A 17,672-nucleotide genomic window follows, 5' to 3' on the forward strand; every position below is an offset into this window, starting at 1 on the left:
GGGGGGTGTGACAAAGCCAAATATGGACAGGTGCCAGGCAGGTGATGAAAACGAGGGGAGTGGGCTGGGTGGGGACCGGGTGAACTGGAGAGAGCCTGCTTTACCTAATGAGTGAGCAGCTGAAGACTGGCAACACTGGGACCCTATTTCCAAATGGCAACTGTGAATTTTTATGTGAGATCTCCTGATTTTATTCCGGCAAGAAATTAAAAAACTTTTTTAAAATTTTGAAAGCCAAAGAAAACCTGTTGCAGACTGTATACGGCCTGTGCTCAGAACCAAGTTATCTTTGGCTTCCTCCTCCTGCCTTCACCTTCCTCTCTCCAATCTGTCAAGACCTATACACTCCACCTTCTGAGTCCCAGCTTTTTTCTTTCCTCCGCCAACTGACTCTCACCAGGGAAAGTGCAATAACCTCTGGTATCCCTACCTCCATCTCTTTGTAGTAAAACCCTCATAACAACTGCCAAATTATTTTAAAATACCACTCCAATCATGTAGATCTATTCAAGCCCTTTAGACTCACCCTGGCCTCCAGCTGACAAAACTCGATCTCAAAAGGCATTTTATTCCTCTCCCACCCCCAGTTAGTCATGCTTTCAACTAGAACTTTCTTAAGGCTTGGACCAGCGTAGTGGTGGTTGTGGAGAGAGAAAGAAATGGACAGATTTGAGAGGTATTAAAAATAAAAGTCAGCAGCACAGCATAGCAGCTGTGCTATGTACAGGGCAAATCACTTACTATGTATTTCCTATCAAAAGCCTGGATAAGACGTAGCATATTGTGCAGACAGGTTTGCAAACTGGCAGCCTGATGGTCACATTCGTTCTACAAATATCTTTTGTTTAGCCTGCTTTGCTTTAAAAAAAAAAAAAAAAGCTGCACTGTCTAAAAATAGTGATTGTACATAAAAAATCAAGATTCTTATCTAAAAAAAGTGGTGACAAAGAACAAAACCTCTACGTGGCAACTACTGGCTGGGGCTGTGTATTAGCTGCCTCTTCAGGTACAGTACATGCTCAAGGAATTTACTGTTAACAAAAATAAGAAAAAGCTTTTGGACACCTCCGAAATTATTTTAAAATAGGAATCAAATATTTCTGACGTCCTAGAATTTCATAGGTAAATTAAGAAAAACAATGTATAATGTAACTTCCCCTCATGTTAGATGTTTGTTTTCTTGTGATTAGGCTTACTTGATAATGTGCTGATAAAATTTTAAGTCCCAACCAGTTATATAATTCACTTTCTGGCACATAAGTCGATGAGTCTTCATCGTTAAAATTTCTAAACAGTTCAACTTTACCCACCCTCCCATGTCAGATCTCCCATCAGCCCCTCCAGATCCATCCATTCACCACCCCTCTGGCCTTGCAACAGACTGATGTTACGGACGACCTCTGGATTCCAGCTGGGTTTGGCCAATGGCGGGCACCAGCCGGATTCTGGAGAGAGATAGAATGAGGTCGGGGTGTCCAGTCCCCCAGCTCTATCACTGCAGGGATGTCACAGGCTGGCTCCGTCCCTCGTCAAGTGAACTCAGCCCTTGCCTGGGTTCCAGGATGAAGGGGGTGGCTGCTCCCTCCCCTGGCCTCGAGGGTATAAAACCCTCCACACCTTTGTAATCTTGGCTAAAGTTTTCTCAAATTACTCTAACTTGAATGTGTTATCTAGTTCCTGCTACAACCTGACTGATACATGCCCCCAGTCTCACTCCTCTAACTGAACACTAACCAAATGCATGCAAGAAAAAATATCCTTGTAAAAAAGTCATTGTCTAGAATTTGAATATCACTATTTGGGAAAATTTTACAGCAATTTATAAGTTTGCTTTTATGTCATGAAGAATTTTAATATTGTATATTCTATCTTTAAGCCTGAATTGTTTCTAAACATTTAAAAAAAAATCCATATGCAATGTTTAGCCTCGAAGGTTAAAAAATAACATTTCCTCTAAAATTATGTATACTTAATCCTAGAAATATGCTCATGTTTGTATTATGATCCTTCCATTAGTATTTTGGCATACCAGTGCCATCTGCTGGAAAGTTCATAAAATTAGGCCTTCCAAATCCCAAAATGTATGTCTTTTGGGCAGGGACAAGTGCACTCTTTATTTAAGAAAAAAGCCTTATTTTTAAATACACAGCTGCTCAACTTCCACATCATTACCAATATAAACCCCAATCAATTACAAAGCACTAACATAAAGTCTAAAACTTATAATTAAAAAAAAAAAAAACACTAAACGCTTCTTTCTATTGATACATAGCTTGGTTTCTAAAATATTGTTCTATTGTTCTCCTCTGCTGCTATGAAGCTCAACATGCCTCAACACGTGTGAGCATTATCTGGTTCTTCTTCCAAGATCTATGATATTGATATATATGTAAGAGATATGTGAAATACATATGTTTAGACATAATATATATTACATATATGTAAATAAAATATATACATACTTTTTAGTATGTGACCAAGTTCTACTTGTGAAATGAGTAGACAGATGTAGGACTGGATCTTTCTGTAGTGCTTCCACCATCTCTAAAGAGCAACTCAAACAGACACATATAAACAACATGACACATCTGTTAAATTTTCTTATATATATAAAGAAAAACTGCAACAAATATTCTAAATGATAATATGGAAACATAAAAGATTGCTTAACTGATTTTAATAACATGACATAAAGTCCCTACACTTGATATAATTGTTATGCAAAATACATAGATGAATACTGTTTTCTTTTAAAAATATAAAATAAATAAGCAAGACGTGAAAATAGGCAAGTTTCCATTAAATAAATGAAAATATTAAAAAAAGAAGGTTTTGCTTTCCATATCATTTGAAGAAGGGAAATTATCATTTTAAACAATATTCAAGTTTATTAAACAAATTAAAAAAAGTATTATAAAATGTTTAACTCTCATCAGCTTCAAGGTTTATGTTGCTCCCAAATTTTGCATATAACTGAACTTTCAGATCTGCTAACACCCGCTGAATTGATTCCACTCTGGATTCTAAGGCGTCAATTTCTTCTTGCAAATTTTTCTGGAAAAAAAATAATTTAAATTAATTCTATTCAACTGAATAACTTCTGAGCATCTGTGGATGAAGTTATATTTGGGAAGGATTTTAGGTCAAAAACGTTCTAAACTTGGACAGGCAGCTAAATAACAAAAGTCTGAATGTGGGCATTTTTAATTCATGGTCTATATTTGCTTACTATAGAATAAATCAAGCTTTTTTAATTTTTTTCCAGTTTTTGCTGACTTAAAACCCACAACAGATAAAAGAAAATTAATTCCTAAATTATCATACCCTAATAAAGGAAGAATCATATACATACACTTCTGGTAAACAGTTTATCATAGGCCTGGCTTCTGACACAACCTCTTCCAACTTCCAACAAAAATAACTATGAAACTAGAAGAAATGATAAAAATTCACACTACCACCCATAATTAAGAATAACAACTTACAGTCAAAATCTGGCAGAAATTGTCACTAATTACGAGGACCCTGGAGCTAGACTTTGAGAGAGAGCAGTAATGAGTGCCTTGTTTATAAGAGAGAGCAGCTTTGCCCACATGAAACGCATGAAATTTCAGAAATTCCTTCCTGGCTAAGATCAAAAAAAGGATTCTTCCCAAACATGACAAAGAAAATATGAAACCATACAAATGGTATATCCATTAATATCGGGAACAAAAGAGGAATGCCTAGTATTGACAATGTTATTCTGTTAGAGATCTGACCAATGGTTCTCACAGTGTGGCCCCCAGATCACGTGGAAACTTGTTAGAAATACAAATTCTAGGGCTCCACCCCAATCTTCCTGAATTAGAACTTCCTGGGGTTGGGCCCAACAATCTGAATTTTAACAAGCCCTCCTGTGGGTGATTCTGATGCATGCTAAAAGTCTGAGAACCACTGCTCTAAGACAAGAAATAGAAACAAAATGTACGGCTATTAGAAAGAAGATAATTTCTACACATAGAAAACCTAATTAATAAGTAAAATTACAACATACAAGAAAATTATCTTAAAATCACAAGTCTTAGCATATCACTGTTTTCTTAAAATCCCTGAAAGGCTCCTCTTGCCCTAGGACAAGGGTGAGCAAACTACAGCCCAGGAGCCAAATCTAGCCTGAAGCTGGTTTGGGAAGTTTTACCGGCACACAGCCATGGTGTTCATTTACACATCTTGCTTTCATGGTAATTATGACAGACACCAGGTGGCCCACCAAGCCTAATATATTTACTATCTGGCCCTTCACAGTAAGTGTGCTGACCTCTGCTAAAATAAAGTCAATTTATTCAACTCAACTGACAGAGTTCTTCAAGATCTGGCCACATGTTCAGATGCTCCCAAATCTCCTGGCAATTAAACATCTTTCAGTTCTATCTTTGTACCAGGATCTTTTTATGACCACTCACTCACACACGTTGTCTCTTCCGTCTGAGCAGTCCCTCCCAGTTTCTGGCTAAGACTTGCTGATTTTTCAGTTGTCATCTCATCGCTTTCCCAGGGAGCCCCTCGCTGAACCCTGAGTCTAGATCAGTATAGACCCCCTGCTCTGTGTTCTTAAAGGCAGCTCTACACTCATAGCACTTTCTACTCATTATTAGTTTTACTTGCTTAATTTTCTCTCTTTCTATCTAGACTATATACTCCACGTGAGCAGGGACCTGGCATGTTTCATTGTCCCCTGTGTCCCTAGTACATGGTAGAACCCGACAAAAGTAAGCACTGAATAAATATTTCTGGAATGAATAAATAAATAAATAAAAAAATAAAGGTTCAGTATGGGGGGAAGATGATGTTCACAATAATGACAAAAACCACAAACCATCTTGAAATACTTCCAATAAGAATATTTTAGGATGGTTAAAATAAAAGAGGAATAAAATTACAAAATTTTACTATAAAAGAAAAGATTTAAACATAAGGGCAGACACAATGAATGTTTCTGCATGGAAAGATCCAGGGGCAAAAGTATTACTTCTTCCCAAGGTTTATTAAATGTAGGTTTAATTCATGGAAAGTTTTGCTTTCTACGACATTTGAAGAAAGGAGACTATCATTTTAAATAACATTCAAGTTAATTAAGCACTTTTTTAAAAGATTTAGAAAATGTTTAACTGCCATCAGCTTCTCACACACAATGTGATTGCCCTTCTCATACACAGCTGGAGGGCGTGTGAATTGGAAACTAATTTCATACGATGTCTCAAATGCCTCAAATGTTGTCGATGAATCCATACTCTGATGCGGTAATTAATTACGCTTCTCTCATTATTTCCTTAAAAGAATTTCCTAAATGTGAACAAAGATTTAGGTATTAGAATGCTCGCTACAATATTGCTATGGGGAAATAGCGGAAACAAGTTGATGTTAACCACAGGAGGACAGCGAGCTGAATCAACGTCCTCCAACGTGCCATTAAACAGTCATCAAAAATGCTGCTTTTAAAGCACGTGTGCCTGGCCCAGAGCAGGCTCCCCGTGAGTATCTGCTGGACAAATGAATGTACACTCAACGGAATGAGAAAATACACCTACTAGATGTTAACTGACCAAAATGTGAAGCAAAACTACACAGAGAAAGAGAAGAGAACATAAGAGAAATACATGAAAATGTTCATTATGGACGATCGTCTTTGGGTAGTGGGATTACAGGTGATTTGTCTTTCCCACTTTACAATATTCTGTACTTTCTAAATACTTTTAGTGTAGAGCACAGGCTCTGGAGTCAGAAGATCACTCCCTCTGTGTCACTCTGAGCAAGACCTACAACCTCTCTAAGCCTCTTCAACTCTACACTGGGATTAATGGCACCTATCTCATAGAGTCATTGTTAGGATTAAATAGAATCATGCTTGCAAAGCATTCAGAGCATGCCTGGGACATTGTGAGAACCCACAAAATATTAGCTAGAATCCATTATCTTCCCTACACCTATATTAAATGTTCTTTATAATGATATAAACCCTAATTTATGAGTTAGACTTCATCACTCAGGGAAAGACATCAACACACCTTTGCTTCTTCTAACATTTCTTGTGTTTCTTCTTGAGAATGGCTAATGAAAACATCCCCAATTTGATAAGGTATCATTAAGCAGTCATCATCTGCAAGCATGATGTCCTCACAAGCATCTTCTAAATTTTGGAGTTGTTTCTATAAACACAAAAGTAAACAGCAATGAAAAATATATTCAAAATACCCTGATAAGAGGCTAAAGCCAATATTAATTTGAGGACACTGACCCTCTGAGGGACCCTTTCACAAGGCATTATCACACTAAAATAAGACGTTCTTAGATTTTTAGATGACATTTCATAAGGAAGCACTTAAGAGCTAACTAACACACCGTCCTCTAGATATTTCCAGATTGCTGGAAGAACCTGTGGTGGACAGCGGGCATCTGTGGCCACTCAAAATGTCTCCTACTTTGTGAGCTCTGCCTTCCTAGGGAAGAGCGAACACAGAAACACAAACGGACATTTCTCAGCCTCGCTTGATGACAGGATGAAAGCAAATAATAACTTCAATCCCAGCAAGCAAATGCCCTCGAACTGGACTTCAACTCAGGAGCTGCCTGAGGAGGGAGGCTGGGCACAAGGCCCCTGGTTTACAGGGGCGGGCAGCGGCGGCGGCCCCGCGCTCCTAGGTCTGAGGGGCAGCTTCCTCACTGGGGAGGAGGAGCCGGCTCTGGGATCAGTGGAGACAACAGCAGTCCCGTCACCAGCCAAGTTCTGAGATGTGGTCCTGGAACCTCAGCCTAGAGTCACACCCCTCAACAATCTCTCCATTACCTCACACCCCTTGAACAACGTCCTTCCTCTTAAACTAACCGGCGTGGATTATGTCATCCACAACAAAGAGCCCAGAGACACAATCACATATTATTGAATTTAGTGTTAAAAAGCTATAGTATAAAGAACTTTTATTTTTCTTCAATAAGATACATATTTTCAATACCTTTTTTACTTCTATTTCTTCCTTCAGCTCTGTGATTCTACTTGTATTCCGTGCAAATTTGTTTATCTTTTGTTGATCTTCAAAAGTAACATTGACATCTTCTGCAGCCTGAAAAAACATTTTTTGTAGCATTAAGTATAATGGAGAAGTTACAGGTTAGCTTTTTATATAACTCTGAAATAACTCAATAAACTGTTTGCCCTCACATAGTCAAGAACCACAAGATGTAAAGAATACCACAAACATAGGCCTTATTAATTTTCTGCTCCACGAGCTTAAGATTTGTTCCTAAATCTATAACCTCTTCTGATATTCTATGGAATAATGCCTAAGCTACAAAAACATTTCAAAGATAAACATCAATTAAGAATAAGTCCTCAATCAAGTCAGCCAACTTTTGGCCTAGAGCAGAAATCCTGAAGTTGGAACATTCTTTCATCAAGATAACCCAGGGAGCAAAAAGTGACGTGGTAATTAATTTTGGTAAATGCCTCATACTAGTTTATTCTCTCAGAGTTAAAACTTGCTTAAGCTTGTTGACGCTATCAGAAATCAGACAGTTTCTATAATTTTTAATCTAACTGATACACTGGCTAGAGGGTCACTATGCATTCCAGTGGCTATATTCCACAAATAGTAAAAATTATATTTATTTTAATGTAGAATCTGTTTACATGTCTTAATTATGAGTAATGTGTAATTTACCGTAAAATGATGAATACTGAATGTTTAAAAATATTTAATGTGATTAAGTTTGTAAATAAAATTAGAGTGGTTAGATGACAAAATATCTATGAAACCATAAAAATAACAGCTAACATTTACTGAGCTCTTACTACATGTGAAGAACTTTCTAAGTGCTTTATCATCTCTGCTAATCCTCCAATCAATCTTAACAAGCAGGATCATTAGTACCACTATTTTACAGAGGGAAAAACTGTGGCATAGAAAGGTTAAATAATCTGCTCAAAGCCACACAAAGGATAAGCAGTGAAGCTCGATTTCAACCCAGGTAGTTGCAACTCCAGAGTCCAGACAGGTCCACGAGCTCTTAGAAGTTACAGGCGAAAGTGTGTGTGCATGAAGGGCAGCAGGAAGCTCTTGGTTTTCATCAGACTCTCAAAGGGGGACCACATATTTAGGGAAAAAAAACAAATTAATACCAGACTCTCTTTCGAGTTTCCCTTCATTTATAAAATAGGAACAAGAGCACTTGATTGTAATTTAAAGGAGGGAAAGATAGATATAGTTTCCACAAGGACTATTTTGGGCTCTTTTGCCAATAACAGCAATAGGTTCACGATACCCACACCCCACCCATCCTTTCACCTGGTCTGTTGCCACTCTGACTTCTCCAGAGCTTGAAGGGCAACTTGCTGTCTCGGGCAATAAGGGACTCAGCGGTGAGAACATAAAGGCAGACCCCTAGAACTCAGCCCTCCCCTGGCCCAGGCTCTCTTCATCCAACTAACAGTTTCACATGCGTCAGGCCCATCATCAGAGACCCAGAGGACATCCTGAAAAATTCCTTTACATCACGATATATATAGCTTTGAATGTTCAACCTTGTGCCTAGTTTTTATGAATACAGAAGACGGGAAGCACTGAGCTACACGACAGAAACCAAAGAAAGTCCACGTGCAGATAACTTGGTATTCAAGACGTTTTGCCTACATAAGAGCTATCAATTCCCTAGGCAAAGAGGGAACAGAGAATTCTAAACAGCTCCTGCTTGCCTACAGTTTAAATACTGAGCCCCTGAAAACCTGAATATGTATTTACAGATGCATTTTTCACCGTGAGGTTTAACGGAGTAATTCCCGTGAAAGCACCTAGCACAGGGCTTGCCTGATATATCTGAGGCTTAACGCACTGTCTCTGGATTTGGATCTAAACCATGCTCCATCAGACTCACACACGCCCGGTTTCTGAAAAGCTGTTCAGGGAATGTGGCACCTGCTTTCTATCTTTCCCAAGCAGGCGTTTCCTGTCGCAGCCTCACCAGACAGCAGCCCCAGCACACTTGGCCCTGGAGTTCATTTCCTTAACGGTGGTTTTCTCCCCGGGGTGCAGGGCTAACATCCGCGTGTGAGGGAAATACGCACGGGTTAAACTACGTGCCACCCAGTGGAGTGCTGTTTACATCGAAAAGTGAGACGTCAGCACCTTCCAGGACTAACAGCAGTGGCTTCCATTTTAATCTCACTGATCTACATTGCCTGAAGCATCATTTTGGCACGGAGAAGGTAATTCTTAACTGAGGGTCAGCGGACATTGAGAGGTCCATTTACCCCCTGAAATTGTATGCAAGATGGTGTGTATTGTATGTGCATTCTTCTGGAATAGTCTTCATAGCTTTCATCAGATTCTTAAAGGGATCCACACCCCTAAAAGTTAGGAACTCCTGATTTAAGAGAAGCCACATGTAGTTACTTCCATTCACAAGTCTTAAGAATTCAAGAGGAAGGAGTTATTCTGTAGTATTTGAGGCAGCACAGGTGGTAGAAATAGTAAAGTGGATTCAAATCCAAGTGAGCAGGAGCCTTCAGCAAATTACAGAAGCCCCCCTTATTCACGGGAAAATACGTTCCAAGACCCCCAGTGGATACCTGAAACTGCGGATAGAACTGAACCCTATATATACCATGTCTTTTCCTATACATACATACATAGCAAGATAAAGTTTAATTTATAAATTAGGCACAGTAAGAGATCAACAACAATAACTAACAATAAAATAGAACTGTAACAATATAATGTAATAAAAGTTATGTGAATGTGCTCTCTCTCACTCATTTAATATTTTCAGACCGCAGTTGACCGCAGGAAAGTAAACCCCAGAAAGTGAGGCCATGGATAAGGGGTGACTACTGTACAGTACTCAGTTCTTCAGAGCCACCTCAGGTTTGTCATCTGTAAAATGGGGAAGCTGGTTCCTACCTTGCCAGGATGATAAAATGAGCACCTAGCATAGGTCCTGGGGATGGAGTCACCTTTCAATAAATGATAGCTCGTGCCGGCCCCTGGCTTAGCGGTTGGGTGCGCGCGCTCTGCTACTGGCGGCCCGGGTTCGGATCCCGGGCGCGCACGGACGCACTGCTTCTCCGGCCATGCTGAGGCCACATCCCACATACAGCAACTAGAAGGATGTGCAACTATGACATATAACTATCTACTGGGGCTTTGGGGAAAAAAAGGAGGAGGATTGGCCATAGATGTTAGCTCAGAGCCGGTCTTCCTCAGCAAAAAAAGAGGAGGATTAGCATGGATGTTAGCTCAGGGCTGATCTTCCTCACAAAAAATAAATAAATAAATAAATGATAGCTAAGTGCTTTATTTCCTGAATAATGTTTACCAAAACTCATTACAAAGGAAGAACAGACCCACATCTACAGGAAAATCCTGCTAGGCCTAAGCGAAATATAACTGCTCAAGGTTCAAGATGAAAATCAAAATTCCCTGAACCCTGACTGTACCCTTTTCTTGAGAATCATTATCTCATGGGATTCTGGGAGGAAAGGGAACCATACTCCATCACGCCCCACACTGAGTTTGGGGATTACCAGCAGAATCTGGACTGACAGCTGGGTCCCTCATTGCCCTAAAAGCCTAGCAGGAGGAAATTCTGGGCCATTTCAGTCTGCTCTTATTTTTGTTTTTTAAAGGTATCTACCAAGTCTCTGTGATATAAAATTTTGCTTTGTATTCTTATTCACCTTTCATGCCTACAGTGATTCATTTAATAATTAGTGTTTCCTATATGCCAGGCACCGTGAAAAGAGAGCCACAGTCCTACCCTCATGAACAAAGGCAAGCGTACATTCTGGTGGAGCAGGTGAGCAAAAAATAAGGGGAACCAGATCGTGCTCCATGGTGATACGTGTGACGGGGAAAGAAAAATAGTTTAGGAGCTGAAAGCACTGGGAGTGCTTCACTGGGAGTGAAGGGGGCATCTTTAGAAAGGAAGGTCAAAGATGGCCTCTCTGGGGAGGGGACAGCTGTACTCAGGACAACGAACAGAAATCACAATACAGTCCCTCTCATGCCAAGAACCCGTTCTTAGAAAGCAGAACTTTGGAGATGCAAGGACTGGATCATCTCATCTAAACATTCTCACCAGGAAAGTCATGACCTGTCGGGAGGTAGAATGTGTTACAAATGTAAAATACCGCATATTGCAAACAATTTCTGTTACAGGGCTGGCCCTATGGTATCTCACTCTCACTCACTGGCCTGCCTAAATGTTTCCTCCTAGAGTGGGGGGAGGTGAAGCGTCCAGTACACAGAGCTAACCTATCAGAAACTGTCCACAGCACTGCAAACGTCCACAAGAGGACGCTGCACCTGTCGTGCCAGTCTTACCAAGATACAGAAGACAATCCTTGCTGTTTTGGCCACAACCTGCCCCTCTGTAAGTCTACCCCTTAGGAGAGGAGGTTCATCCTCTCCTCCCCCAATTCCCTGCCACTCTGACCTCCTTTTTATTAAATGCACGCAGGGTCTTTGCAGGAGATACTCTCTCTCTAGAACGCCTCACTCTCTTGCCAACTTTCCTTCCCTCTCCTTCCGTAATCTGAGAGATCCCACCTTCTCAGATCACAAAACAGACCTTATTCCAGCCTTCATTTCACAAGCACTTTTTTTTTCATAGTTCTTATTGGCGTTGGAAACTTGACAGATTTCCATGTGACTATTTGAGTAATGCCTGCCTCTCCCCCAGAGCACCAGTTCTACCGGCTGACAAGGCAGTAAGAACTTCATTACCGCTCACCATGGTTACCTCCCTCACCTAAACCCGAGACTGCGCCATACTAGACGCTCAAAAGTTTGTTCAATGAATGAAAGGAAAAAATGTTGGTAATCAAAAGTTTTGCAAAGTCTAGTATTCAAATCATTCTTTTACCGTTTCCTCAACATTTGTCATCTCTCTGCACTTCAGTTTCCACACCTGTCAAAGCGGATGAACCACAACTAGTATCTTCTGTGGAATTAACAGCATACCTAACAACAGAGGGCCCAATTTAAATACAAAATAGAGGCCGAGTGAATCTCACAGTTCCATACCAGTGTGAATCACCATGGCCCTGAACCCTACTCCGGTACTCAATCAGAATTTGTGGATGACAGACCAACAGAGTGAGCAACTCATCCCGGTTTGCCTGCGGCTTTCCCAGTTTTAGCTCTCCCTTAATCTCGGGCAAACCGGGATGGCTGGTTGCCCTACACCAGAAGCAGGTGGCTCAGACAATGTCAGTGATGCAGAGTAAAACAGCCAAAAAAGCAAGTTCTCATGGGGGGTTTGAAATGGAATGAAAGCGAATATACAAAACCTGGAAAACAAACCCCTTCAGCTCGGGGACTCTCATCAGACATCATGGAAGTTAAAAACACAGGCTCTGGAGTCAGAACGCCTGTGTCGATTTAAATCCTAGCTTTGCCTCTGTGTTTGTTTCCTCATCTGTAAAATAAGGATAAAAACAGTATCTCCCTAAAAGCAATATAAGATCAAAATAATGCATGCAACCCGCTTACAACTGTGCCTAGCACACAGTAAACCTGCAATAATTATCACGTTGTTATTTCCTTGGCCCTCCCTATTTTATTTTTCTTCTACCTGTATATTTTTAAGCATCTGGGTAGACCTACTGGATTATAAACCCTAAATAGAAGTTTCGCTTGCTTAGTGAGATAAAAGCAGCGCTTTGGAAAAACAAAATAAAACCTGAGTTTGAATTCCAGCTCCGCTTCTTATTAGCTAAGTCACTCTGAGGCCACTAACCGCTCTGTGTCTAAGTTTCTCCGCCTGCAAAGTGGGGGGCGACCCGTGTCCTCGCTAAATTGCTGGAAGATCCGAGTTAATAAACGGACCGCTTCTGGGCCGCGGCCCACCGTCTATCATCAATGTTCACGGTTTCGGCCCGGAGGGCGCGCGGGCCCCTGGGCGTGTCGGGGCTGGGCACAGGGGGTGCAGGTCCTGCTCTGCCCCCTCCCGCTGCGTGACCTTGGGGAAGCGGCTCCCCCTCTCTGGGCCTCAGCTTCCCTACTCGCACAGCACGGGACAGTCGCACCCATCCTTGCGAACACGTGAGGGTTAAATGTGGCAACCCAGGTACGCGCCAGCGCAATGGCCCACCGCAGTCAATGGACCTTCGGCTTCACACACCCCAAGGACAAGGCCAGGGCCATCCTCAGCCCCGCGAGGGGCGGCCCCGAGCCCTCCCAGGGTCCCGGCCCGGGCGCTCCGCCTCGGCCGGCCGGGGGCCTACGAAGCCGCCCAGGGCGCCGACAGGCCTCGCCCGGGGCCGCCCTCAGGGTCCGGAGCCGCGGCCCCGGGCCCCCGCCGCGCTCCGGGGCTGCGCAGCCCCAGCCCCGCGGCCGGCCCCCCGCGGCCGCGCATCCCGCACCCCGAGCGCCCCGCTCACCGCCTTCTTCATGGTGGCCGCCATCTTGGGACTGCACTACGGCGCGGGGCGGGGAGGGCCGCGGCGGCGCGCTGCTGCCCCGCGCTCGCCCTCACTCCCTGGCGGCCCGGGACTCCCGCGAAACACACACCCTCGCCACAGAACCCCCGATGGGATCTTCGACCAATCATCCCTCACTTCTGGGACTCAGGGGGAAATGTACCCTGGAAGGACTTGGTACATGCCAATTAAAGGGACAGGCGACTCCCTGTGGGCCGACAGAAACTCGGGGGTGTGGCGAACGGCCGCAGGCTGCAGCGGCGGGCAGCAGGGGGCGCCCAGCACCGCGGGGCAGGGCCGGGGGCGAGGCCACGAGGGGCCGGAAGGAAAGCAGTCCCGCCAACCACGTAAGAAATCGACCTGCCTAAAAAGAGCTGAGGATGAATGACCTTGGCGATAAGATGTGAGATGTATGTGCCCTGATAATTCAGATGGTGTAAAGGAGGGAGTACTCCTATTAATTTATTCAACATATTATTGAGCAGTTACGGTATACTCTGACACTTGTGCCTCTCGATTCTTTTTTTTTTTGTCTCAGGATCCCTTTAAACTCTTAAAAATTATTGAAGAGCCCAAAGAACGTCTACTTATGTGGGTTATATTCGTCGATAGTTACCATATTAGAAATTGAAACTAAGAATTTTAAAAATGTATATTAATTCAGTTAAGATAAAAAAATTCCATATTAATATAAATAACATTTTAAATTAAAAATAACTATCTTTTCCAAGACAAAAAATAGAGAAGGGCATAGTTTTACATTTTTGCAAATCTGATGTCTGGCTTGATTGAAGGTTAGCTTTTCATATCTGCTTCTGCATTCAATCTCTTGCGATATGTTGTTTAGTTGATGTATATGAAGAAAATGTGGTCTCACACAGATATGTAGTTGGAAAAGGGAGGCCCTCTTGGATTCCCTGAAAAGATCTCAGCGACCCCAGGGTCCACGGACCACGGTTTGAGAACTGCTTTAGACAAGTGTCCTTTCTCAAAGTCTCAATTTCCTCCTTGGTTAAGCGGGGGAATGGAACTCTGTAGCACCCTCTGCTTTCCCTACCAAAGCACTTAGCCTTGCGTGAGCATTGCCTGTTCTGTCAGGGTCAGAGCTCCAGACTCCAAGCCCTTTGCATTAGGTCTTCACAGTGTTCAGCTCCTATACGCTCAGTATGTATTCGTTGGATAAAGGAGTTTTTTCGGGGTTAAATCTTTGCACCGTCTGGCACATTGTAGATGCTCCTCAGTGACACTCATTTAAGAGCTCACAAACGACAGCAAAATTTAAAGGCACTGCAGAAACAGACAGCGGAGGAGAAGTGCAAAATCATCCCAAATGGTGCCGAGCGCATGAAGGAAACATGTGAGGTGCTGAGATAGAGAACAGAAGGGAGTGGTGGGGGGGGCTCTCTGGAGGTGGCTATTAGGCTAACCAGAGTGGGAGGAGCCAGCGTGGGAAGAGGAGAGGAAAGGAGGAGTCATTGTCTCTTAGGGAGGAGGGGGATGGCTGGGCTGGATCAGCAGCGCAAAGAAGTCGTCTTCATCTGTTTGGGCTGCTGTAACAAAATACCACAGACTGGGCGGCTTAGAAACAAGAGACATTTATTTCTGACAGTTCTGCAGGCTAGTAGTCCGAGTTAGGGTACCAGCGTGGTCAGGGGAGGGCTCTCTTCCTGGCTTGTAACTGGCACCTTCTCTGTGACTCACGTGGAGAAAGGGGTGAGGGAGCTCTTTGGTGTCTCTTTTACAAGGCCCTACTCCCCTTCACGAGGGCTGCACCTTCATGACCTGATCACCTCCCAGGGGCCCCCCCCTCCTAATACCGTTAACATCGGACACTAGGATTTCAACGCAGGAGTTTTGGGGGGACACAAACATTCAGACCATAGCAGACCTTATGGCTTTCAGTCAGATATTCTGTGAGTCCTTGGCCTTCCGTTTAGCATCATAAGATGGCTGCTGCTTCCCCTAGCATCAGGTCCTCATCCAAGAGCGTGCAAAGGCAGAGGGGAAAGGGGCCGGCGCCCCCCCCCCCCTCGTGGCCTCTGCTCCTCTGGCTTGATCTCACTGTCCTCTCCACTGTGCTCTCGCGCTCTCTTGCTTTCTCTCGCTCTTGAGGAGGAAAGCATTTCTCAGAATCTCCCAGCCCTCTTGCCCTTATGTCTGTCTTATGCCCACTTCAGTCACTGGCAAAAGCAGCTGGATTAATGATTACCTTACACAATTAGGACTGATTCCTTGAGGTTGGAAACATGGCTGCCTAAATAGGAAACTGGGCTGGGCTTCTGAAAACCAGGAGGAGGAGGAAGGACTCAAGGGCTCTTGGGTGTCTTCTATGAGGGAGCTCTGGGTCATCAGATGGGGCTGTCCACGAGGCCTGGGTACCATAGGGGCTGAGCAGAGTCTCCTGGCATGGGGGAGTGTCGTTTAATCTGGACAGAAGGACGGCGGGGTGACCCCTGGCGACCCTGGTGCTGAATTGGCTCCCTCCGGTTCAGAAGTCCTCCTTCTCGTTCTATTTCCCGCCATCCCTATCCCCCCTCCCCGCCCCAGCCCAGGGTGTCCTTTGAGCTCCTCTCTTTCCTAGCAGGAAAACCAGTTCTGCATGTACAAATGGGGACTTTCAGGTCTTCTTCTATGCATCCTCTCACTCCTTAATATTGAGCATTTCCAACCTCTGTTTCTGGTTCTTCTCTAGCTGGGGATTGTCCCTACCTTTTTGGACCAGCAAAAGAAAGAAGCTTGGGGGAACACCTGGAGACCGCAGGTCAGTAAGGAAAGTCACCAATAACCACTGGAAAATGCCATCCCCACTGAGGGTGAATGAACACACCAGGTTGAAAACTGGCCACCCACTGACTGGACCCAAGATATGGGCATTTTTGACCCACACAGTATTTTTCTTAAATTGAACCAACATATGAAAATTAGGAGATTTCACTTGACAGTACCAGATTTTTTGTTTTGCTTGAGTTTGTAAAATCAGAGTCCTGGCGACCTTAAGCCTGCATTCCTGCAGCGCAGCAGCTGCTGGTGCTGATCAGGCGTGGCCCATGCAGCCAGCAGGCCCTCCCCAGGGCCCCCCCAGATCCCCACCTGCCCCGTCCGTGTGCTTACCTGTCACGCCCTCCAGGGATGTGAACTTGTCACCCCCCAGGCTTCTGTTCTCGCAGATCTAAATGAGGAGGTTTGTGTGTGCATTGCCTGAAATCTGTAGATGCTGGTGCGAAAGAGAAGAAATGTGAATTAGACAAGGTGCTGCCCCTCGAGGAGCTTACGGTTGACACACATATGTCACCACTAATCATAGCACCTGGGCTGCAGCCCTGGGACCAGTGCTGAGGGGTCCTGGGGAGGAAGAGCTCCTGTCTCACTGGAGTAGCCAATGAAGCCTCTGGCATTTGTGGCATGTTGACTGGGAGGTTGGAATTGGCTGTCTCAAAATATGTCTCTTTACCTTGATTATTTTCTAAAAGACACTTTGACCTCTCCCCCTACTAACTGATCCATAGACTTGGAGGGTCCTTGCTAAGCTCGTTCTTATCAAAGTTCTGTTTACCAAACATTTACATTTGTAAGGAAGATCTCCATTTGTAAATGTAGCTCCCTCTCTGTACTGGGAAGAGGAGGGAATGACCTCATCTCTAGAAACTTATCAATGTAGAACACAAGGCTGCATAATAACCTTACTGTGCTTTACTGGTAATCTCCCATAACTGACTCCCCCACCCCAACATCCTCCTTTGTCTTTACCTAAATCTATTTAAGAGGAGAACCTCCCCATTTTGTCAAGATACTCAATTACCCAGTGGGTCTCTCCCATGTATACATGTTATAAAGCTTTGTTTGATTTTCTCCTGCTATTCCGTCTCGCGTCAATTTAATTTGTAGCCTAGCCAGATAGGACCCAGAGTGGGTAAAGGATGGTCTTCTTTCCCTTCAACTGGATCACGAAGGGAGGTGCAGGCAGTGGGGCTACAACAGTGACAAAAAGAGACCAACTTCCTCATCCTCATGCACCTTACATTCTGGTGGTGGGACACAGACCATACTTAAAATATAGAAGCAAGTTATACAGTATGTTAGAAGATGAGTGTTAATGGAAGTGTATTATTAATAGCTATAACAAGAACACATGAAATAACAATAAAAGACTATGTAAGTACCAGTATGAAAACTCTATGAAGAAGATACAAAGAAAGAAGTAGTAAGTATGTTGACTGGA

General features: G+C 43.4%; 1 protein-coding gene across 4 annotated transcripts; it reads right to left on the reverse strand.

Annotated features, from left to right (window-relative positions):
• Positions 1-2,862: 2,862 nt before the first annotated feature.
• On the reverse strand, positions 2,863-13,489 carry PFDN4 (prefoldin subunit 4). Of its 4 annotated transcripts, none has more exons than XM_058562446.1 (4): positions 13,415-13,489; positions 6,993-7,100; positions 6,048-6,188; positions 2,863-3,054 (listed from the first exon to the last, which is right to left on the reverse strand). In XM_058562446.1, the coding sequence occupies exons 1-4, from the start codon at positions 13,436-13,438 to the stop codon at positions 2,923-2,925; spliced, it is 405 nt and encodes a 134-aa protein (XP_058418429.1). In that variant the 5' UTR covers positions 13,439-13,489; the 3' UTR covers positions 2,863-2,922. The 4 variants fall into 4 exon arrangements, with proteins under 4 accessions (XP_058418429.1, XP_058418428.1, XP_058418430.1 ...); XM_058562445.1 differs by lacking the exon at positions 13,415-13,489 and adding an exon at positions 12,323-12,843; XM_058562447.1 differs by lacking the exon at positions 13,415-13,489 and adding an exon at positions 11,896-12,287.
• Between the last annotated feature and the right edge of the window lie 4,183 nt (positions 13,490-17,672).

The sequence above is a fragment of the Diceros bicornis genome, chromosome 19 (genome assembly GCF_020826845.1).
Source record: "Diceros bicornis minor isolate mBicDic1 chromosome 19, mDicBic1.mat.cur, whole genome shotgun sequence".
Taxonomy (NCBI): Eukaryota; Metazoa; Chordata; class Mammalia; order Perissodactyla; family Rhinocerotidae; genus Diceros; species Diceros bicornis.

Excerpts from the sequence above, each read along its gene's own strand:
- PFDN4 (XM_058562444.1), bottom strand. The coding sequence starts at position 8,405 with ATGTTCTCACCGCTGAGTCCCTTATTGCCCGAGACAGCAAGTTGCCCT. Across the intron at positions 7,101-8,321 it reads TCAGAGTGGCAACAGACCAG|GCTGCAGAAGATGTCAATGT; the intron begins GTGAAAGGATGG and ends ATGTTTTTTCAG. Across the intron at positions 6,189-6,992 it reads AAGAAATAGAAGTAAAAAAG|AAACAACTCCAAAATTTAGA; the intron begins GTATTGAAAATA and ends TTGTGTTTATAG.